General features: G+C 44.4%; 1 protein-coding gene across 5 annotated transcripts in view; it reads right to left on the bottom strand.

The window, feature by feature from the left end:
* The window catches only part of LOC128155006 (uncharacterized), a 53,341-nt gene that overhangs the window by 14,399 nt on the left and 14,372 nt on the right, over positions 1-24,570 (bottom strand). For 3 of the 5 annotated variants that reach the window (XR_008239503.1, XR_008239502.1, XR_008239504.1), the window contains 2 exons: positions 23,750-23,855; positions 12,796-18,307 (listed from right to left, as the gene is read on the bottom strand). Coding sequence is in view for 2 of the 5 variants with exons in the window: in XM_052816413.1 (XP_052672373.1) it covers positions 5,268-5,411; positions 18,187-18,307; positions 23,750-23,855 (371 nt within the window). In the remaining 3 variants the exon portion in view is untranslated. Of the gene's footprint in view, positions 1-5,267; positions 5,412-12,795; positions 18,308-23,749; positions 23,856-24,570 lie in introns of those variants that run through there. The other 2 variants (XM_052816413.1, XM_052816414.1) reach the window with 2 other exon arrangements.

Raw genomic sequence — 24,570 nt, 5'->3', positions numbered from 1 at the left:
GACTTCTCTCAAAGAGTAACAAGGTGAGAGTTAAGTGCAGAGGTGGGCAAGGCCTAACTGGAGCGGCTGATGCTGCCAGACTTTGCTCCTCAGCCTGTGAATAGTGTGGGCACAAAAAAGCCATTTGGGTTTTCTGCCCTCACGCAGCTCAGTCTCTGCAGTGATCACCGGTCAACTTCCAATTAAGTTGGGGTGCCCTTGTCTTTCCAGGTGCCCTGCTGCCCTCCCCCTGAATAAACACTTTCTACCCTCCATTTAATGGCAACGTTTATGAAGCACGTTAGAACAAGGACCTTCAGCAGCTGGAGCTGTGTTTGCTGGGCCCTTGCTGAAATGGAGTGAAGAGCAAGCTGGGCTGAAGGGAGCATCTGTGAAGGCAGAGAAACAGCCTCTTCTGGCACTTACTTACCCCCTGCAAGGAAATAGGGGCTGCCACAGCAAGACAGCCATGGCTGTTGGCTGCCCCCTTTGAGCTCCACCAGCACAGCAACAAGCCCTTTCTGATGCAGGGGTGTTGTGGTTTAACCCCAGCCAGCCACTAAGCCCCACACAGCCACTCACTCGCTCCCCCCTGGTGGGATGAGGGAGAGAATCAGAAGAGTAAAAGTGAGAAAACTCATGGGTTGAGATAAAAGACAGTTTAATAGGTAAAGCAAAAGCTGTGCGTGCCAGCAAAGCAAAGCAAGGAATTCATTCACCACTTCCCATGGGCAGGCAGGTGTTCAGCCATCTCCAGGAAAGCAGGGCTCCAGCACATGTGTATTGGTTTTGTGTGGCAAGGTTTTGGTAGTGGGGGGGGTTACAGGGGTGGCTTCTGTAAGAAGCTGCTGGAAGCTTCCCCTGTGTCCGACAGAGCCCATACCAGCCGGCTCTAAGATGGACCCACTGCTGGCCAAGGCCGAGCCCATCAGCGATAGTGGTAACGCCTCTGTGATAACATATTTAAGAAGGGAAAAAAGTTGCTGGGACAGACAGAAATGGCAGCTGGAGAGAGGAGTAAGAACATGTAAGAGAAACAACCCTGCAGACCCCCAGGTCAGTGAAGAAGGAGGGGGAGGAGATGCTCCAGGCGCCGGAGCAGAGATTCCCCTGCAGCCTGTGGTGAAGACCATGGTGAGGCAGGCTGTCCCCCTGCAGTCCATGGAGGTCCACAGTAGAGCAGATATCCACCTGCAGCCCGTGGAGGACCCCACACCGGAGCAGGTGGGTTCCCGAAGGAGGCTGTGACCCCATGGGAAGCCCACGCTGGAGCAGGCTCCTGGCAGGACCTGCGGATCTGTGGAGAGAGGAGCCCACGGAGCAGATTTTCTGGCAGGACCTGTGACCCCGTGGGGGGTCCACGCTGGAGCAGTCTGTGCCTGAAGGACTGCACACCGTGGAAAGGACCCATGCTGGAGCAGTTCGTGAAGAACTGCAGCCCGTGGGAAGGACCCACATTGGAGAAGTTCGTGGAGGACTGTCTCCCGTGGGTGGGACCCCACGCTGGAGCAGGGGAAGAGTGTGATGAGTCCTCCCCCTGAGGAGGATGAAGCGGCAGAAAATAACGTGTGATGAACTGACTGTAAACCCCATTCCCCATCCCCCTGTGCTGCCGTGCGGGGGGCTAGGTAGAGAATCCGGGAGTGAAGTTGTGCCCGGGAAGAAGGGAGGGGTGGAGGGAAGGTGTTCTAGGATTTGGTTTTATTTCTCATTTACCCTACTCCGGTTGATTTGTAATAAATCAAGTTAATTTTTCCCCAAACTGAGTCTGTTTTGCCCGTGACGGTAATTGGTGAGTGATCTCTCCTATCCTTATCTCGACCCACAAGCTCTTTGTTATATTTTCTCTCCCCTGTCCAGTTGAGAAGGAGGGGGAGTGATAGAACAGCTCTGGTGGGCACCTGGCATCCAGCCAGGGTTAACCCATCACAACGTGTTAATGGTTACTTGGGAAAAGAAACGCCCTAACTCTGAATGTCCCCCCTTCCTTCTTCTTCCCCCAGCTTTATATACTGAGCATGACATCATATGGCATGGAATATCCCTTTGGCCAGTTTGGGTCAGCTGTCCCAGCTGTGTCCCCTTCCAACTTCTTGTGCCCCCCCCAGCCTCCTCACTGGTGGGGTGGGGTGAGAAGCAGAAAAGGCCTTGGCTCTGTGTAAGCACTGCTCAGCAGTAACTAAAACATCCCTGTGTTATCAACACTGTTTCCAGCACAAATCCAAAACACAGCCCCATACCAGCTACTATGAAGAAAATTAACTGTATCCCAGCCAAAACCAGTACAAGGAGCTGTGGGACAAGCTGAGAATGAGGAGCAGGGCAAGTCTGCTCCACAGATCTGTTACCAGGCATTAAGTAAACAATGCATTGAATAAACTGAAAGTCACCTTGTCTCAGTTGTGGCTTGCTCTGCTTTTTATTTCCAAGAGGAAAACTAACCCAGCGTGATGCCAGCACGCTTGATTCCTGCTCAGCACTTCCCGTGGCACGGCTGCCCAGCCAGGGCTGCAGGGAACTGGCAAACACAGGCCCTTTCCTCCTGTGGCAGCTCCTTAAGGGGTAAATGAAGGCAAAATCCAGTTCCTGCTCCTTCAAACAGGGTCTCTGGAAAACAAGGTCACTTACTCTTTGCAGCATAAGCTGAAGTCTAAAATGGTGGCTCCAAGCTGCTGGTGGAGGGTGGGCAAGAGGTGAAATAGCAGTTACTCTTAGCAGTGAGCACCTAGGAAAACAGAAAAATGGCAGGAACGCCAGACGTTTTTCCTCTACAAACAATAGGACTCAAACCCCTGTTTTCACACAGGCAGGCGCAGGCGTGCAGATGCGCACACTGGATTTTTGCCCCCTTGCTTCAGCAGCCCCCACCCAAGCCCAGGGCTTCACTTCTCCACACACAGCAGGAGCTAGAGCTTCAGCCACAACTGGGCAAAGCAAAATCTCTCCCAAAGCTCATCCAAAAGCACAGGGCAGCCACAGGAACACAACTGCCACTTTGAGTGGGTTGTAGTTCAAGCACAGAGATGCTTGGTCTCGCCAGCACATTTAGGTAAGGAAGATGGTTTGCCAACCCATGCCTGGGGTAGACAGAAGAGAAAGACTTCCCAAAGGGTTGACCCACAGTGACAGCCTTTGCCATTTATAAAATCGTTGCCAGCCATGGGAACTAGAATGATCAGAAAAAGCTTTTATCTACAACGAAGAGCATCTGACAAGGGTAGACTGAGCCAGCTGCTACCTTTAGTCGCAGCCAGCCCTATGAGACATGCCCACAGGCAACTCCAGTACCATGAAGACAATCCCAGTCCAGAAGCCAACTACCACCCACTCCAAACAGCCTAAGCTCAGCAGCTGACCCGCTGGAGGGCAGCCCTCCTGCAGCCCTCGCACCCCTGCAAGGGAGGCACCGGGCCTTCTGGGTGTTCCTCTCAAACAGTGACTGGGAAACAAACTCTTCAGCTCAGATTTAACTGTGCTCCTGCTTGTTTGACCTATATCCATGAGCCTTTCCCATGGGGAGAGCATGGTCCAGCTCCTGCCTCTGCAGTGCAGCATTCTGTGCTTTCACTGCAAAGCCCTGAAAACAGCCCCCCACCACCACCAGCTCAGTCATGGGGGGCCTTGCAGAACCACCTGGGATCACTGTGCCTCTGGCTAGCCACAAGGATCCCCTCCAGGTCCCCCTGCCTGGACCTTCTGGGCACAACCGACCCACCAGGAATGGGGTACACAGGCCCCCAAAGCCTCCTTGGGGTTTAGCTTTGGTCACTCACTACTTCAGGGCACTTATCCAACATCTCCTCCTGTGCCCACATCCTCCCTTGCTCCCCACATCATCAAGGCTGTGCTCCTCGACGGGGACTACTGATGCTTCATTGCAGCAAAATGGCATCGTCTCTGCTAAAAGAAAAGCTCCTTGTGAGTAAATGAGGGTACAATCAGATCAACACAGGTCTCTCCAACACGCCAGGTCCCAGGTCAGTCTCCTGCCCTGCAAACGCCAATCTAACACATGCTGTTTGGGAACTGTCTCACTGCTGAGGAAGAGCCCAAAATCCCAGCAGCTTCCCAAAACGCCCTGCCTGACAGGGAATAGCGTGCACCATGTCCCATCTGATGGCACACCTCTTGTGCCCTGCGCTGAGCTGCATGCCCACCGCGCACCCTGCCCCACAGACCCACAGGGGATATGATATGTGCAGGGACCCCAAATCATCCCCACACCAGGACAAGAACAGGCACGCACTTTATGTCTCCTCTTCCTCCAGAAGCCGCTCTCGGGGGGATTTTCGTGCAGGGGCCAACAGCAGCAGCACATCTCAGCCCTCGCACAGGAATCCCCACCACCTATCAGGACCCTCATGCCCACAGGCACCCCCCCTTCCAGCCACCCTCCGTGGGGTGTCCACACACCAGCGCAGGGGACAGGCCCTGGGTGCTGCAGAGCTCAGCCCCAGCAACCAGGAGCTCACCCACTCCAGTGCACCGCTGCCCATGGTGGCTCCATTCCCACCTCGGGAACCAGACCAACGGCCCTTTTTGGAGAAGAGGCTGACACTCATGGTGCAAGCGCTCCCGGTCTCACCCACCCTCCTCTCTGCCACATATCCCTGCAATCCAAGAATGCCCACAGACCCTAACAGAGGACCAAGTGATCACACACACGGGAATGAAACCCCACACACACTCTGCACCAGCGTGGTTGAAGCGTGCTGCGGAGACCAGGCACCTCCACAGCACCTGGAGACAACCTCTGGAGAAAAAGGTGAGGGGGACAAAGAGCCTCAGCTAGGGAGAGCGTGCCTCCCACCACAGCACAGGATGCAAAAGCCCTTGCGGCTGCCCTCCATCCCCGCAGCCCTGAGGAAGAGCCTGTGCCAAGGCAGAGGGACATCTGCCCCTGGCAATAGAGAAGCTGCTCCAGCTCCAAGGGGAGACGCTTAAAATTACTGCAGTTTCTAGAGACAGAAAGAAAAGGACCAGCACGGCCAACTGATGTCGTACCTGCTCCGGAGGGGCAGTGGGAACTCAGGGTAGGGCATCGACTGATGTGAGAAAAGGAGCCAGCCAGCAAGGCCTCAGAGGTGAGACGGTGTAACTTTATTGGTTCATTTTTTACAGACAAGGAAAAGGCAATACAATAAAACTTGCTTCTAACAACACATAAAAAGAAATATAAGGACTTGAAAGGGTGCAGGACAGACTTACAGACATCTGTGCTATTCATTAGTCTGTGCTCTTTCCCTTCAGAAGATTGTTCCCAAAAAAGAAGGAAAAACACCCCTCACCTGTAGCTCTTCCCCCAGCTCTTCCCCCAGCAGCCCTGACACAATCACAGCAACAAACTCAGCTTGAGGATGTGGCTGCTGCCTCCAGCCCTCGGCTGCCGTCCTTCGCCTCCCCTCAACCACAGCACCACTGGCTCCGTCCTGCTGGATAAATCATGTGCTCACTTTCTACTTTTTTGGTAAAATGGATGTAGCACAAAAAAAAGGGCTGAAATTAAAAACCCCTCTTTCCCCGCCCTCCCATCAACCAGCACCTCAGCCAATGTAGTTTGGTGCTGGCAACCTCCAGTCTCTTTTAATTACCCTTGTGGTTCTGTTTAAATATGTGAGTTCCCTTGCTTGGGAAGTGGTTAGTTCAAGATTTGTGGTGTGAGTGTCTTTCCTTTGAAAGACCTGTAAGTAACCATACTAATCTATTTATAATTTTTTTCTAAGCTGCTGTCCAGGTTAAGCTCCATGTAGCTATCAGAACCAGGCACTAAGATTAAAGGACTGTGTTTCTGAATGCTCACAAAGAGAACAGGGAGTAATTTAAAGTATTTCTTAAATTTCAGGTGACTTCTGGTGCCCCCTGAAGCCTTCCGTGTGGCTTTGAGTACTAACCAGAGCCCTCTGTTCGGCTTTCAGTGCCCCCCCAGAGGCTTCTGTGTGCATTATGGTTTTCAAAACTTTTGTGTAGGAATTTTTTTGAATGTTTATGCCCCACGGAAAATGCCATATTCATGCATGGGGAGGCTCTGTAGGTACCTAGACCAATGTCTGGAGTGTTTCAGCTCCCCTGACCATATCACAACAGCATCACCGAGAGATGTTTACAGGCACAGCACAAATCAGCCTAGTCAAAACATACAGCTCTTCCCTTTGTGCTCCCTATTCCGGGCTTTGCATATTTTCACTCCTCCACCATAATAATGTGTGCCCATCTGCAAAAAGCATCTTAAGGCTCCATTGCTTGCTAACAACCACAACCCCTGTATGACAGATGAACCAGAAAGCAATAAGGAGGTTTTACATGCACAGAAAGAAGTAGCCTCAGCAAACAGTGCTGGAAGCAGCAGCAAAGCCTCCCCGCTGGAGGAAGGCTCGGCAAAGGCAGCGTGCCTAGTACACCATCTCTCCTCCAACTACTAGCTCCACTCTTCAGCCAAGGCTGGAAAGGACAGGATAGTCCATATCTTTGGTACCCCAGCAGTTGACAGAATAACTGAGACTTTCTAGTTAATCTAGTGGAAAGAGTTTTGAAACAACTTGAAGGAAGCAACATGAATATGCAGCAAATATAGTTGGAACCTGCTGTCTATTGAAATGGCTCATTAATACTGCACAGACAAAGCAAATGACTGATGCTTACTGCAGAGTTACCAGTGAACATATCTGTGCTTGGATTATCGAAGCAGTGCAGAATATTTCACCCCATATGGTTTGCCTGAAGATGCTGTTTCAGATAATGGTTCTCATGTTGTTTCCATGGAATTTCAATATTCCCCAGAAGACACTCGCTGGAGCACTCCAGAGCAACCTTGTGTCATTTGGTGCCGCGTGAACTAGCAGAATGCTGGGTACTTACAATTAAAAGCGGATTACAGAAAAATAATAATGAAGTTCAAATTTGAAAAAAGGAAGCATGAAGTGTTTCACTGGAATCAGGTTAGTAAACCTAACTTTCAACATAATTTTTTTAATGGAAAGTGTCACTCACAAAATAATTTTATGTACATAGATAAAATTCATCAAAATCACTGGAAGAAAAGTAGCGCAAGATTAACTATCCACAAAATATGCCTAGGCACCGGAGATGTCTTGGCAGGAAGGATGGAAGGAAAGAACTGGGACTCATGATCCATCTGCTAATAATGAAAATGAAGAGATAGAGTGGCGCGAGTACAAGAGAAACGTTCACTAAGGAAAAGCCCTTCAGATCAAAAGTGCTGTAACTGTAGTTATGAGAAAAGAAAGCTACTGGGCTTTAAGGTACAAAGAGCACAAAAACCATCCTACTCTGACAAATCAAAGGGCCATGGACTCTCTCTGCTCACATATTGTGACCTGTAGTGGGTGCTATGGAAAAACCTTACAGCATAGGATAAATATATATCCTTTTCCTGGATAATCTTCTGGATTGTCAGTTAATAGCCTGTGGTCATAGGAATTTACAGTCCAAAGCAAACACAAGTGAACAGAGGGAGAGGACACAGCACTACAGCAGGGGTTTGTTAGTCCATGTAGGAGTAGCTGCATGCATGTATCTCTACATGCATGTATTCCGCGTGTTTACCTGCCCATATACTCCATTGTGGTGGGTTGACCCTGGCTGGACGCCAGGTGCCCACCAAAGCTGTTCTATCACTCCCCCCTCCTCAGCTGGACAGGGGAGAGAAAAAAAATATAACAAAGGGCTCGTGGGTCGAGATAAGGACAGGAGAGATCACTCACCAATTACCGTCACGGGCGAAACAGACTCAACTTGGGGAAAATTAACTCAATTTATTACCAATCAACCAGAGTAGGATAATGAGAAATAAAACCAAATCTCAGAACACCTTCCCTCTACCCCTCCGTTCTTCCCAAGCACAACTTCACTCCCGGATTCTCTACCTAGCCCCCCGCACGGCAGCACAGGGGGATGGGGAATGGGGTTTACAGTCAGTTCATCACACATTATTTCTGCTGCTTCATCCTCCTCAGGGGCAGGACTCCTCACACTCTTCCCCTGCTCCAGCGTGGGGTCCCTCCCACGGGAGACAGTCCTCCACGAACTTCTCCAACGTGGGTCCTTCCCACGGGCTGCAGTTCTTCACGAACTGCTCCAGCATGGGTCCCTTCCATGGCGTGCAGTCCTTCAGGAGCGCACTGCTCCAGCGTGGGTCCCCCACGGGGTCACAAGTCCTGCCAGAAAATCTGCTCCGTGGGCTCCTCTCTCCACAGATCCGCAGGTCCTGCCAGGAGCCTGCTCCAGCGTGGGCTTCCCATGGGGTCACAGCCTCCTTCAGGAACCCACCTGCTCCGGTGTGGGGTCCTCCCCGGGCTGCAGGTGGATATCTGCTCCACCGTGGACCTCCCTGGGCTGCAGGGGGGCAGCCTGCCTCACCATGGTCTTCACCACAGGCTGCAGGGGAATCTCTGCTCCGGCGCCTGGAGCATCTCCTCCCCCTCCTTCTTCACTGACCTGGGGGTCTGCAGGGTTGTTTCTCTTACATGTTCTTACTCCTCTCTCCAGCTGCCATTTCTGTCTGTCCCAGCAACTTTTTTCCCTTCTTAAATATGTTATCACAGAGGCGTTACCACTATCGCTGATGGGCTCGGCCTTGGCCGGCAGTGGGTCCATCTTAGAGCTGGCTATATCGGACATAGGGGAAGCTTATAGCAGCTTCTCACAGAAGCCACCCCTGTAACCTGCCCCCCCTCCACTACCAAAACCTTGCCACACAAAGCCAATACATCCATCCAGCGACAGCATCGTGGTGTGAAGAGGCTGGAGTGAATGAGAGATAACAGCTTTGATAAAGGAATGAGGATCTCTGACATATGGTGATGAAGCACAAGGTACACAAGAGTCTGGGGAGCATGAATAGCTTTTTAAAGAGAGGGCTGATTTGCCACCTGAACTTCAGTGATCATGCCATAATGTGTAAACCCTCTTTTACTGCTTGCCTTACCTCCAGCCCCACTGACGTTGTATCAAGATGCCTCTCCAGATGGAGGGAGCACAGGTAGCCCTGCCTGGACCCTCTTACCCAGATACTGCTGCTGAAGAAGACAGCATTCTGGTATCCTCATCCCCTTCTGTGGCCTGGTATCTACAAAAAATGAGGTTACCGGTAACAGTATGATATTGTCATCCTTTATAAAGACCTTAAGTAGACTGAGTCTGAATGCACATGCTGTGCTGGTGGTTTCACGTATTTGCTGCCAGACCTGCAAAGGAGGCACTGCGTGGTGCTGGGCTCCATTCCATGTTCTTAACAGGCAACATGCTTGAATGATCTTTCCACCTCCATCCTGCAGAATTTCCCTGGCCCTACCTGTGCCTGGCCAGCTATTTTTGCTTCTCTTCCTACTTTCCATCTGATTACCTTCTAAGTCCTCCTACCTGCCTTGCTTCTGAGGTCTGCCGGCACATACTGGCTCCTCTGCTGTGTGCTGCAGGTAAAATCTTGCTCAGGCCTGAAGCCAGGAGTGGTGCTTGTTGTTGGACAAGGTCTCTGTGGAATACATAGCTGAACACTGGCAAGTCTCAGCTGAACATACATAGACTGACATGGTGAGAGACTCGGGACATGTCAGATTTCAAAGGAAAAGCAAAAATGCACATCTTTCACCGGGGTTATTCCTTTCCTCAATTTCAAGCCCTTAATTCAAATATTAAGACTCTAGCTTGTCAGAAGTGGACAATATGGCATTGCTGTTGAGGTTTTTATTTTTATAGATATATTCAATATTAAACATATATAACAAAGATATATGTATGTATTTAAAACATTGGAAAAATGGTATCTTTTTCCTAATCCTTTTGCCATTTTACCTGACACTTTAAAAAATGTGAAAAATATCAGACTGAGTCAGACACTCAACACAAAATCTTAAAACAATTGACTCACGTAGTTAAAGTTTGGTAGTGATATCAGCAAAGAAAAACAAAGACAGAAATGTCAAACACTAGTACTGCATATAACTAGTTGTGAATCAATAGCCAGGAAAACTCCTGACCTACATGAACAGAAGCACGAAACAAAGAAACCTCAGAATAAAATCCATGGCTGACAGAGCTTAGCACAAGAAAGTTGTGTTTGCAAAAGAAATCCTAGCAACAGTACGGGGTCACTGCTCGGTGCAGACAGGAGAATTGTGAAGGATTATGCAGAAAATGCAGAAGTGTTCAGACTTTTATTCGGTATTTGGAAAGAAGGATGATTTGCTTTCATTGCTTGAAGATGATGAAATACTTTCCAGTCTATTAGTAACTGAGAGAGATGTTAGAATCTATCAGCAATGAACATTTTTAAATCAGCAGGCTCAGAAGCTCCAACATAGTTGGCAGAGAAGCTCTCAGGTCCACTAACGTTGAATGTTAATAGCAGCAGATTTGTAAATGCCCAACTTATAAAAATCTATTAAATGAGAAGGGAAGCAAAAGGAATCAATGAACCATCAGAGGAAAGAGCAACTCTGGGTCAAAGCAAAGGAGGGGTTTTTTCCAATCCTATCTATCATTAGGACGGTCAAGGGTAACATGGAGTCCAGTTCTCCTAACAAGCTGGAGCCACCAGTTCTCCTAACAAGCTGGAGCCACCATCTTTCCCAGGCTCATTTAACCTGATGGCTCTGAGGTACAGAGTTGTCACTCAGCAGTCACTCAGATCAAAGTTTTCTTCTTGGTAAGAAAACTTTGACTTCTGGGTTAGCTTGAAACCTTCTGCTGGCTTTAAGAGAGACAAATGAAAAAGGATAAAGAGATAGAGGCTCAAGCCCTGCTCCCTGTTATTGCCCATATGCAAGGTCAGATAGTTTTCTAACCAGGATGTAGGTTTTTGTGAAGCTTTTCCTTAGGTGTGTACTTCTCCCAGTGACTGTGCATGAGAAGTGGCTGGCTTGTGGCCATGAAATGTCCCAAATGGGCACACAGAAGCTCAGGGAGTAGCACTCAGGAGTGCAGCGCTGTGATGGGGCTCTCCAAGTCAGGAGCCCTACCTCTCCAAAACCACACAGGCATCCACGCTCTCGCTGGCTTCGAGTGCCGGCAAGAGACCTACTTTAAACAAGCTTGACTCCCTCTTCTTTGTAACAAGTTGCAGTTAGAAGTGAAGTGAATTAAATCAATGTATACTTTGCACCACTATGTAAGCTAATTCAAACAACTGGATGGGGCTAGAAAGCATTATCAGGTACTAGAAGCCATTGCTGCTTCAGGATAGTACCAAAATACATTATACATGGCCAGCTGTGCACAGAACTTTGTCTTTGGAACTTACTGATGGTTTCAACCCCCCCAAAAGTGTTGCACTAAACAAGCTAGTGCATAGTGGAAGTTGTAATATACTCTGTTTGATCTCCCATTTAATGTAATGAGGCTTCACTGAAAAAAGAAGAGCAAAAAGAAGATTAATCAAAATCCTATGTGAATTTATTTATGGATCACAAAAAATGTTTCTAGAATATCCAAGACATGGTCGAGGGATAAAGTTAGATGAAGTTAGGATTTATCTCGATTACCTAACCTGGCATTAAAATCCTTTCCACTGATCAGCAAACAGAGGGATAAAAAGATTTCAGAGACATTATGTAGGTCTGGAATAATTCCCAGTACGAGTTCCTATAAGAAGAGGAATTGTGGGAGGAATACAAATATTAATCAGAAGAAAAGGTTCTAAATTGGGAAATTGCTCTGGCAATGAGACAAAAGTCTAAGTCATTAGTGTAACAACCTCTAATCCCTATCAGAGCAGCCAGTCTCATGACAGAGATGGACGTGAAATGGCTTTCTCCATAAATTTTTTGGTTTTGATTAATTTAACATTCTATGTCTGGACGTAACAAATATGTTGTGAAACATATCATGAAAAAACAGAGACATTTGGCTGAACAATTCAAAACCATGTAGAAAACTCATTTGCTGGGAAACAGACAAACAAATTTTAAAGCTGTTTTCTTCTTAACTCAATGCAGAAAATTCCCCAGTGTCCAACTCTTTAAAATAACTTCTCCCAAAAAAACCAGCCGATCTTATTAAGTCCAGAACCAGGCTACCGTTTTGACCCTGATTTCCATTGGCAACTCCCTGACAGGCACCAGAATACCTTATTAAATTTTTCCAGGGATAGTAGTTCTGATTTATAAAAAATAAGTAAATATTTTCTAGGTCAGAAAAGGCAAGAAATGCTAGGAACAGTCCTGTGGTCACAGAATTCAAACAAACATCAGGCAGTAAGCTCAAAGTCCTGCTATGGTGACAAGTACTCGTGTAAAGCAGATCATCCCTATCCAGAGACTGAAGAACATACATATGCATACCAAAGCTCTGAGATTACTCAGAGCACTCTCTTTTTTGTGTGTAATTACAAATCTTTTCCTTTCAGAGGCTGTGCCAGCATAAGAAGCTCCTGTGACAGCCCCATGGTTGTGACAGTACAACTATGATGGGGCTACACACAAAAGTGGATCAAGGTGGATCCCAGGTAAGAATAGCCCTGTTTTGGGAAAAGTATTTTTTAGGCAGCCCCATTCTCCGTCCCAGGCTCCTGGGCAGCCACATCATGATCAAAAGGGACTGGGGACAGAAAGGGATGCAAACTGCTGAAGTCTCATACTGGCACTTGAAGAAATGCACTTGTGATCATGGTCTTTGGTTGAGGTGCTTAACAAAGCAGGAATTTCATGTAGGAGTGGGAGGCTGCAGTGTTTTTCTACCAGGCTCAGGCCCTTGGTTGCTCTGGGAGAGGATGGTACTTCCTCAATCAGCAACAGCAGCTCCCACCAGAACTTGCACATTCTTACAGTAAGTTTCATTTTGAGCTAATGAATAGTTCTCAACTTTAAAAAAAAAAAAAATCGCCAAAGTACTAATGGATTTTACCATGCTGCAACTCAGCATGCTTTACAATGAAAGATATAAAAGTTGCCATCAAATTTACCCTCGTTTAAAGGTTTCCACTTCTATTTTTATTATGGGCTTCTTATGTAACACTGAAGTGTATTTTAAAGACAGTTGCATTAGATTCCAATTTTGCTTTTAAGCAGTGCTACCAATCTAATTAAATCATCATTCTCTGAGTTTGCACTCTGCAGATGAGCAATACTGCTTTCCAGAGTACTCCAAGTCCTTTTGAGGTCTGTGGAGCCACATTCATGGCTGCCTAAGCACACAGAAAGTACCTGCAACCATTTAAGAGCCTGGTGGAAACGCCCTCGGGACAGCCAGCGGGGTAACTCAAAACAGAAACAAGTATTTTTCTAAAGCACAAAACGAATGATGAAATACATCCAAACAAAATGGAAAATGAAAGCAGGATTGAAAGAGGAAAGTTTGGGACCACTATACACAGCTTTATACTAAACTAATCTACAGTGGTAGCCACATTCATCATTCAATTCTGCCCCACATTGGAGAGCTAGAGATGTTCTCCAGCCTTACTCTCCACAGCCCTGCATATCTTGTTAGCTATTCCTCTGAGACAATCCATCCAAACTGACCATGTTCGGGTCATTATTGATTGCATTCAGGAACCCATCTGCAACTTCAGTAATGACTGAAATACCACTGGTCAGTGAAACCCAGGGAGTTTGGACAGAGCAAGATAAGCTGGACTGAATGTGGCTGTTAGCAATCTAAGCCTTCAAAAACCACTAGAGCATTGCTCTAGTAAAGACTAGATTTAGCGAGTGAATTCTAGTAGTTACATTTCAAAGCCCCAGGCAGGAGTGTAAATGGCTGCAAGCCCTGGGAACACTGTACTGCTAGCGGCTTCTAGGATTTTCTTCATTCCATCAACTCTGAGGTGCTGAAGATCATGAGCTATAAACACTGCTTCTTGTTTCCATGTTCTGGACATTACATATGCTAATGGCTGTTGTTTTACAGCTATCATCAGTCTCTCTCATTTTCTAAAATTTCTGCACAGGATTTCTCTCTCTCCCTTTCCCTCTCCTTCCCCCAAAGTCTACGTTAGAGTATACCACACTTTCTACTCCTGAGATCCCAGTTGTGGTTCTCTCTTCATGGTGTCCCACTGACCACAAGAAGAGCTATTGGTGGGACGCACACCAGTTTCTCACTCACGGTCTCTGTTCTGGCTTAGAAATTGCCTTTATTGTCCTACTTAGCTGCCTCGGAGTCCTTCCCACGTACCTCTACCTGGCTTTTGACAGTTGAATGAGCCTTCGTAATTCTGTTTGGCAGGACACTGACTTCCCATCTGTCATGGTTTAACCCCAGCCGGCAACTAAGCCCCACACAGCCGCTTGCTCACTCCCCCCTGGTGGGATGGGGGAGAGAATCAGAAGAGTAAAAGTGAGAAAACTCATGGGTTGAGATAAAGGACAGTTTAATAGGTAAAGCAAAAGCTGCACGCACAAGCAAAGCAAAACAAGGAATTCATTCCCATGGGCAGCCATCTCCTGGAAAGCAGGGCTCCATCACGTGTAACGGTTGCTTGGGAAGACAAACGCTGTAACTCCAAACATACCCCCTTCCTTCTTCTCCCCCCAGCTTTACATGCTGAGCATGATGTCATATGGCATGGAATATCCCTTGGGTCAGTCAGGGTCAGCTGTCCCAGCTGTGTCCCCTCCCAACTTCTTGTGCCCCCCCCCAGCCTCCTCACTGGTGGGGTGGGGTGAGAAGCAGAAAAGGCCTTGACTCTGTGCAAGCACTGCTCAGCAGCAACGAAAACATCCCTGTGTTATCAACACTGCTTTCAGCACAAATCCAAAACATAGCCCCATACCAGCTACTATGAAGAAAATTAACTCTACCCTAGCCAAAACCAGCACATCACCAGCCTTCCAGAAATTCTTAATTCATTTATACTTTTGAACTACGCAACAGTATCTGGCATTAACTTCTACAATTGAATAATAAGTTATATGAGAATGTATGACTTCTTGGTTTAGACCTGATGCCTCATAATTTCATGGGGTATCCTTAACTTCTCCTACTGTTAAAAATAATAGCCATCCCCTCTTCATTGTTTCCTAGCTAGCTAGGAGATCTCAAGATCTCTGTCCCATGCCTGACTATTTTCTCTGTCCTGATATGAAAACCATTCTGTCCTCATCCATTTTTTGTGGGTGGAATTCAGATTAAAAAGCTTTGATTTACTGTTGGAGTTTTTATATCTACCTCATAGATTGACACCTACAGGTAGAAATCTAAATTTAGGTGTCTAAATCTCTGAGCTAAATAACTCCCACCCATCGTTTTTAGTTCTATTCAATTCTTTATGAAGAAAGGAGGAACAGAACTGCACATATTAATCTATACGTGAGTTTGCCAAACATTTATACAGTGACATAATCACATAATCATATTTTTCTTTTCCCTTTTTCCTTTTCTAAAAATTTCTCTCATTCAGTTTGAATTTTTTATTGCTGTGGTCACTGCATCGATGTTTCCATAGAGCTATCCTACAGCAACTCTATTTCTGAGTGATAACAATGTAATGTCCAATCCATAATTGAATACGTACAATATATAATTGAATATGTATATTCCCAGACAAACTACTTTGCATTGATTAGCATTGACTTTCACATGCTGTTTCTGACACAGTCACTCACTGCCATGAGAACCATCTGCCTCGCTTCTCAAGGTCAAATTTGACCATCTCAGCTAATTCTGTGTCATCCACAAACCTTGTGGATATCACCTGCAATATTCACCCCCCTTTCCAAATCATTTATAAGGATATTGAAAAGCACAGGTCCTAAATCAAACAGTTGCATGACTAAGCTGTAGAGCTCCTTTCACTGGGAAAACTGATCTTTTCTCCCACTTTTTGTCCCATTTTGTCTCCGTCTTATTTACTTACAAGAGGACATCTTATTATCTCAGCTTAACTACTTGAAGAGTCTTTGCAGAAAGACTTATTGACATTTGTTTGGAAGTCCATACACACTTTATCAACTAGATCAGCCTTACCTACAAGCTTGTTGACATCTTCAAAGAGTTCAAATAGATTTATGAGACATGGTCTCCTTCTGCAAGAACTGTAATGACTTTTTCCAAATAAATCACATTTATGAAATTGTCTACTCGTTCTCTTCTTTATTATTGTAGTTTTTACCCACTTACTCAGTTTGGAAGTGAGATTTACTGATCTGTGGTTTTCCACATTTGTCCTGGAGTCCTTTTTCTCAAGGCTGAAGACACATTTGCCACTTTCCATCCTTCTTGCAGTGTGGTCAACTTAAATGACACTTTTCATGCTACATTTAGCTTTCTCTTAATCTAGTGTTTGAGGTCTTTCAGAACTCTTGATTGAGTATCATCTTATCTTGGTGCCTTCTTACTGTTCATTTTATTGATTTGTTCCAAAATGTCCTCTGCTGAAACTTCATTTAGGGACAATTCCTCATACTCTCCACTGCTTCACCACTAATGCACCCCTTTCCAGCCTTCCTCTATAATTTGTTCCCTATTATTACAGTTTCCTACCCTTCTGCCAAGTTTCTGAGGCATTTATTATGTCAATAACTTCCTTTAAAATCAGACAATCTAGTTCACTTCTTCTAGGTTTCAGAGTTGCAGCATTTGTATAGATATATTTCTACATTTTGTATTGATCTAGTTGCCCATTTTTCATGGGGCCTGCTTAGCTGGGACTTTAATTGCTGAGACCATTCTTTGCTATTTCCTTCCTCAATGTTATTGATTTCAGTTCCTTCCATTTTTCTAAATTACAAGAATTTTCTTATTTCTCTTGAAGAGGAGTTGCGATCTTGAACCATGTGCTGTTGCTTATTTGGTGAGTTTCCACAACCGTCAACTATAAAAATACCTCATTGCTTTTGAATGTTAAAACCTAGTTTGCAATCTAGTTTCACATTGATTTATATAGCTTATCTCTCCTGTAAAAACTACCTCACCAATGACTAAGAATCTGCTTGTCTGGTACTGTGGCAATTTATAACACTGTGATTCCACTTTCAAAATTCCTTTCCTACTCATTCCTCTGTTGTCAGTACCCACATCATTCACATCACCAGATCCCTCTAGCACTAAGTGTGGACACAAAAGTCCAGCAAAGGCCTCAACAGCACTGCAGAAAATGAGACTTTCTCTCATGTTTTAATACATTTCATCAACATCTCCCGGTATGAGAGTTTCATGATTGCTCACTCATGTTTAAGTTTTTATTTTCTCTAATTCCCATATCTTTTCCTGGCATGCTTCAGGCAGTCAGTTATACCTTTTTTTATATTTTGATATTTCTTTCCTCTTTCATAAATGTGGCACATGGCACTTGTTTCTTTTTATTTCATACTATTGATTTCTGGATCACCTTCTCCAGTTTCTCAAAATCATTGGAAGTCTGATCCTGACCTTCAAAGTGCATCTTGGTTTATCCACAAATTTTATGAGTGAGTTCTTTGTTAAATCTTATAGGTCATTAATTAAAAAACTGAATAGAACTGGGCCCAGGACACACGCCAGCAGGACTCCAGTCAAAATAACCTCCCAATCTGACAGTGCACCATTGCCACCCACATTACAGTAATATCACGTACCTTCTAAATGATGAACCTCAAGCTATGAACTGCACAGCACCTGCTAGGACAATGAATTTGGCTGTGGTCTCCCTCACCCCTTTCTGGAACCAGACTCAAGTCCACAGGGAGGAGGGCTGCCCGCTTGATGGACTATTTTGAGTATACTGCGGGCCATCTTTGCCGGGAGCCCACTTAGTGCCTCTGTTCATGGCAGTATGTGAATCTGTCTGCACATATGCAATAAATCTCATTGCCCCAGGAAGCACTGGCTTTTCTATGCTTGCACAATACAGTTATGCATTAGAGGAAGGGCTGCAACATATGGTCTCTCCCTTATACAGAAACAAGGTAAGTGTCTCACCCAGCCAGAAATACTGGGCACACTGATATAGACCATATTTCTTTAGTCTGCTTCTGAGAGAATCAAGTGGAACAGTTTCAAAAGCTTTCCTAAAGCAAAATATGTCCCATCTGCTGCCTCCTCTTCATCTACTAGACATTATTTTCTCAAAGAAGGAAATTACAGTAAGATCGCATGATTTATTCTTGGTAAATCTATGTTTGTTTTTTTCCTTTTTATCTTCTACTTGCTTTAAATTGATCACGTAATATTTTTTCAGACTTATTTCTGGTGAAAGTGGTCTCTAATTCCCTGATTTCCCTTTTTCAAAAAAGTAAACTGTGTTTGCCTTTCTGTAGTGCTCAGCGATCCTACCTGCCTTCCAAGAGCTTCCAGGGAAGTCACTAATGCTTCAGTAATTGCTTCAGCTACTGTCTTCATTGCCCACATAGCTCTCAGCACATACCCAGAGCAGTTTGAGGCCAGAGTTTCTAATCTGGAGAAACAAAGACAGGAAAATATAAGGCACAGAAACAGTGTAAAAGGACATAAGGGACTAGGCCAAGCTCAGACTTGCTTGTTCTCCTCTCACCTTCGAGGAGGCTCAGCCTCCTCTGACAATGGATAGTTTAGCATAGCATAGAATAGCATAGCATAGCACAGCCTAGTATTAACATAGTAGGAAGCTGCCTTCCAGCTGAGGAAAAGCAAGCTGACAACTCCAAGAAGGCTGTATCTGAAAATACATATTCTGTCGAGAACTTTTGGTCTACTGTGCTGATGGGAATTTAAATACCAGGAGCACACCGGCAGCCGCACATGTGATGACAGAAGTTTGCTGACTTATAGGCAGAATATGAAGCGGTCTTTTATGAGACACCTAGGTGGATGCTAGAAAGTGCTGGGGAGGAGCATGAGGTCCAACTGCATGTCACAAATTTTAAAGGGAAATGCAAGTGAAGGATCCTGAAAGGCAAAGTCAGACTGCTGGCTAGAAGATTAGCCCCAGGGTACTGTTGACAGTTTCTCTGAAATCCTTCCAGTTATACACACAACTCCAATTAGGCAAAGGGGAAGAAGATGCTATCCGGAGGTGATGGTCTCCATCAAAAGTCAAAAGTGAAATCAGACTTTTCACAAGGAAAACATATATGATGTGTTTAATTAAGTGGGAGCTGGGGGAAATCTGTCATGAGCTAAGGCAAACAGATTGCTAAGGGTTGGTAAAACAAAAATACTTTGTGTATCTAGCCAGAGAAAAAGCTTAGTACAGGGATAGGAACAGTTCATAGGTGAAATTTTATTATATCAAAATGACATTGGACTAAAGCTAAACAAAGGTGCCCCCCAAATTAAGAACTACAAATGCATGTCTATAAAAACTTTGTTTTAAATTAAAAAAAAAAAAAAAGCTAGATGAAGTAAAACACAGGTAATAAAATCAGATCATGACACAGCAGAAAACAGTAAATCCCAGTGACAAAAACAATAGTACACCATAGTATGTTGCTGTAACCTACAGGCAAGAGAGTATTAGTCAAAAAAGTGAAAGATTTTTTTTTATATCAAAGAAAATGTTTTAAGGAATCTAGTCAGACTAAAAGTCTTACTGGAAAAGACTATAAACTGAAACTGGCAGTAAGAATGTAAATATATGAGTAGAGTTATCCCATCAGTCACCAGAGAAAGAAGACTGAGTGCTTAATGTTGAGAGGTGAAATACTAAACATGGGGACCTCTATTATGCATAAATAAATCAATATAATGAAGAAAGGTTAGGGAACCAATTTATAGAAACACAGTGTGACTGCTTTTCAGAACTATTAGATCCTGAACATCCAAGAAGAGAGCCTGCTCTCTACTTAATATTATGCAAGGTAGAAGAGGAGTAAGTTCAAGAAAAGGCAGTCAGTGAACCAACAGAGAATATGGGCTGCTCTTACAGAACAGAAAACTCTGTCTTGGAGTGCAATGGTTATGACTTAGGAGGTCTTAATGGGCAAGGAGCTCACCACAAACGCTCAAGGTAAAAGCGTGATAAAATGGGAGAAGTGATTAGAAATAAGGAATCCGTTCAACCTCTGGGTACAGCATCATTGAAACCACTAGTATATCTAATTCTGATGTTCACATTTAAAGCTGTTGAAAGATTAGATTGGGGGCAGAAGAGCCATAAAAAGTATATGAGGAGAGAAGAACATGTAACTGGGAAACTTAAACAGCTCAATTGTGGGGCAATTCGATAAATGCTTTCACAAGGGGAAAATATCAACCAACACTTTTTAATCTAGCAGAGACAGAAGAAAGACTAAGGGCTGAAAAATGAAAGTGATTCAAACTAGAAATGAAACACACATTTTTTAACAGCAGTGATGATTAAATTTGGGAACAAACTACCACCTGAAGTGATGGATTTTGCAACTCTTGACATCTGGAACATAAGTTCCTGTGAAAAGATCAAGTTTTGATAAATAAGAATTTTTTTTTTCCTGAAAAACATTTTTGTCAGAAAATTCTTAGCCACTATTTGGGTTTCTTGTCTTCTTTAAAAGGATGTAAGATGAGCCAGAGAAACAGCTTTGTACATTGAAAGTTGATCAAAATGATGATTAAAAGCAGAATAATGGAATTCCTAGATAAGGAGTATGATATGGTAGAAGCTAATTATCACAGTGTCTGTAATGAAAATTTTGCATCACTAATATTTCAGAATTATTTGAACATATCTTTATAATAATGATCAAAAGAGAACTGCTTGACATAATCTACTTGAACGTTCGAAAGCCTTCTGACAGTCTTTTTCAGGCAGGGCCTATTCCAGAAGAATCCTGCATGGCCAGATATTGTGGATGCTACAGAAAGCCAAAGCACAGACCAACATGCAAGACTACACTAACAGCCAGAACACTGCCTAATATCACAAACAGGTAATTCAGCACAAGCTTTGGCTTTTATGTGGAGGTGCTAAGTGGCATTATTCCAAGTATAATTTTTGTAATTGCAATCAAGGCACCAAGAACTCTTGCATAAGTGCTTTTAATACACTACAGGAATGAAATATGACACATAAGGCACTGAGAACTTGTAGAGCATCATTAAACATACCACAATCATTAACAAATGTGCCAAGGAAGGCTAGTACATTTGTATGTAATTGAAGCGGAGGAGTTGGGCTCCACATTATTATTTTTTTTTGAGTAAAATACTTTAGAAGACTCCAGCTTATCCTGAGTCAATAGAATGTGAAGCATCACTGAAAAAAACATCCTCTTGGGATTTTTCATTGGACTGAGAATTGTGCCACTTCTCAGTAAATGTCAGGCTTATCAGTGTTGTGAGTAAGCATCAGTTAGCTCTCAAACAAGCTGACTCTGTTCATTTTTCTCAGAACTGTATGTAATATTCTCCTGGCAAGGAACAGCTCTTTTAGTAGACTGCAGCACAAATTTGTAAAAGAAGATTGCCTCAGCTCTGATCCAAAAACCAAAAGAGATCTAGAATAGATCAGATGGCTGTAGAAAGATCTGGGTTTTGACTACAAACCCTGGATCATTTGGAGTTAAAGGGATACAAGAAATACAAATATCTCCTTTTCAGATCATAACAGATGCACTAATTGTAAGAAGTTCAACAAGGCCAAGTGCAAGGTCCTGCACATGGGTTTGGGCAATCCCAAGCACAAATACAGGCTGGGCAGAGAACGGATTGAGAGCAGCCCTGAGGAGAAGGACTTGGGGGTGTTGGTTGACAAGAAGCTCAACATGACCTGGCAATGTGCATTTGCAGCCCAGAAAGCCAACTGTATCCCAGGCTGCATCAAAAGCAGCGTAACCAGCAGGTTGAGGGAGGTGATTCTGCCCCGCTACTCCGCTCTCATGAGACCCCACCTGCAGTACTGCGTTCAGCTCTGGGGGCTCCAGTGTAAGAAGGACATGGACTTGTTGGAGCAAGTCCAGAGGAGGGCCGCAAAGATGATCAGAGGGCTGGAGCACCTCTCCTATGAAGATAGGCTGAGAGAGTCGGGCTTGTTCAGCCTGGAGAAGAGAAGGCTCTGGGGAGACATTATAGCAGCCTTCCAGTACCTAAAGGGGGCCTACAGGAAAGCCAGAGAGGGACTTTTTACAAGGGCAGGTAGTGATAGGACAAGGGGTAATGGCTTTAAACTGAAAGAAGGTAGACTTAGGTTAGATGTAAGGAAGAAGTTCTTTACTGTGAGGGTGGTGAGGCACTGGGACAGGTTGCCCAGAGATGCAATGGATGCCCCATCCCTGGCAGTGTTCAAGGCCAGGTTGGATGGGGCTTTGAGCAACCTGGTCTAGTGGAAGGTGTCCATGCCCATGGCAGGGGTGTTGGAACTAGATGATCTGTACTTGGCACTGGTGAGGCCGCACCTCAAATACTATGTTCAGTTTAGGGCCCCTCACTACAAGAAACACATTGAGGTGCTGCAGCATGTTCAAAGAAGGGCAACAAAGCTGGTGAAGGGTCTAGAGAACAAGTCTTATGAGGAGTGGCTGAGGGAACTGGGGTTGTTTAGCCTGGAGAATAGGAAGCTGAGGGGAGACCTTATCACTCTCTACAACTACCTGAAAGGAGGTTGTAGTGAGGTAGGTGTGTGTCTCTTCTCCCAAGTAACAAGCAATAGGACAAGAGGAAATGGCCTCAAGTTGCGCCAGGAGAAATTTTAGGTTGGATATTAGGAAAAATTTCTTTACCAAAAGAGTTGTCAACATTGGAACAGGCTGCCCAGGGAAGTGGTTGAGTCACCATCCCTCGAGGTTTTTAAAAGATGTGTAGATATGGCACTTCGGGACACGGTTTAGTGGTGGACTTGGCAGTGCTAGGTTAACAGTTGGACTCAATGACCTTAAAGGTCTTTTCCAACCTAAATGATTCTATGGTCTTTAAGGTCCCTTCCAACACAAACCATTCTACGATTCTATGAAAACTTTCTTAATACTTGTTTACCTACTTCAAATTACATCAGTAGCTTCAAGTACATTTTTGACCTGTGAGTGGTTAATGACATCAATATTTGCAATACATTTTCATCCCTTTATAAAGATCCTTTATTTATTTCCACCATGTAGCTTTTCTCTTTATATTGCTAGATGAGACCTAGCAGCATCATGGTGAGAGCTTCATTAGCATTCAAATAAAAATTTATTGTTTGCTTATATAGTGGGGAGCTGAGTTCAGCATTCACTGTTCAGTGTTCACCATTACCATCAGAAGTGTTTACTTTCATATCTATGTTTCATTTTCTTTTGACAGAACATAACAAAACACAAGAAAGGCTGCACTGGGTCAGATCGAAGGTTCCTCTACTGCAGCATCTGGTTTTCAATGCAGATGCCCAGGGAAGGAGTTTAAGAACATACCAGGCATGCAGCAGTGCTTTCTTGGAATATTATTCTGTTTTCCAACAATAAGTGTCTTGGGACTTTTTGACTCACAATCCTTGGGTTTACTATTTAACAGGTTACACTTTAAATTCTCTTCATTAACTTTTCCTGTTACCCCTGGAGCACAAGTAAACTTTGAGCATCCATAATATCCTACGGCAAGGGATTTTACAGCTCAATTACAAGTTTTGTAAAGAACCATCAACCAGATTAAACTGATTTCTAGTTGTTGCTTTGGAAGAGACACTAAAGGGACTTCTCAGTTCGGAGAGAAGGTGGCAAGGGGATACAAGTGAGACTTATAAAATCATGGTCACAGCAACTCTAGGTGGACAGTGCAGGCAGATGGACCACTGGTCTGACCCACTAGAGCATTTCTTATGTTGTTATGACTAGGTCATCCTAGTTGCATCTTCAGGACCCTTTCAAGAGCTCTAACAAATTTGTGAAATGTGGTTTCTCACTAGAAAAACTTTCCCTAATATGTTGGGGTTTATCCATTTAATCATTTTTTTCTTATAATTTCTACTCACTTGCTCAGTACAGACTTCAGTGTGACGGTCTGCAATTCTTCACTCCTGGGGACCTTCTCAGGGATTGCTGTCACATTTACCATCTTCCATCCCTCCTGCAGGGAGACTGATTTAAGTGACGGGTTACACACTATAAGTAGCTCCATAATTGCATATTTGTTTTCCTCCAGAGCTCTTGAGTGGTTACCATATGGTCTTGGCAATTTCTGACTCTTCATCTTATCAATTAGTCCTAAAATGCATTTTATTGTCATTTAATTTGAGACAGTTCCTTACACTTGTCCCCATAAGTTTGGCTCTCATGGGACAATAACCTCCCTCAACCATAGTGAGCACCAACACAAAGCTGCAGTTTACTTTTCAACAGCATTTTTCCTCTCCTACAGTAATCCTTTCAGAGACTGGTCATCTGTTGACCAAAACTCTGGAAAAGTACCTGATTCTGGCAACTTTGAAAATATTTTACTAGCATTTTATTATTCCTTTAGTGAGTTTGCACCTTAAAATTTTCCCTTGCCTGCCCTACAGACTTAGCTTTACAGTTAATGCTTTTTTTTTTCTTTTTTCATTTTTTTTTTCAGTTTCTGTATTTGCTCAGAAATCCATGATTTTGAATACTCTCTTCCACTCTGCTGTTAGAATATTGCCTTTTTGGTCCCTTGCAGAATTATTTCACTTAGTGATATATTGCTCTGAGCTTCAGATAGGGTGTTTTTATCTAGTTTCTCATCCTCTGTATCCTTATAGGAGCTGCTTTTAATTTCCTTTTAAGAAGGTCCCATACTTTTGAATAGGTCCCATTTTTAAGTTAGGTATTACTG

This window comes from Harpia harpyja, chromosome 20 (assembly GCF_026419915.1).
Source record: "Harpia harpyja isolate bHarHar1 chromosome 20, bHarHar1 primary haplotype, whole genome shotgun sequence".
NCBI lineage: Eukaryota > Metazoa > Chordata > Aves > Accipitriformes > Accipitridae > Harpia > Harpia harpyja.
This window is presented reverse-complemented; position numbering and strand designations above follow the sequence as displayed.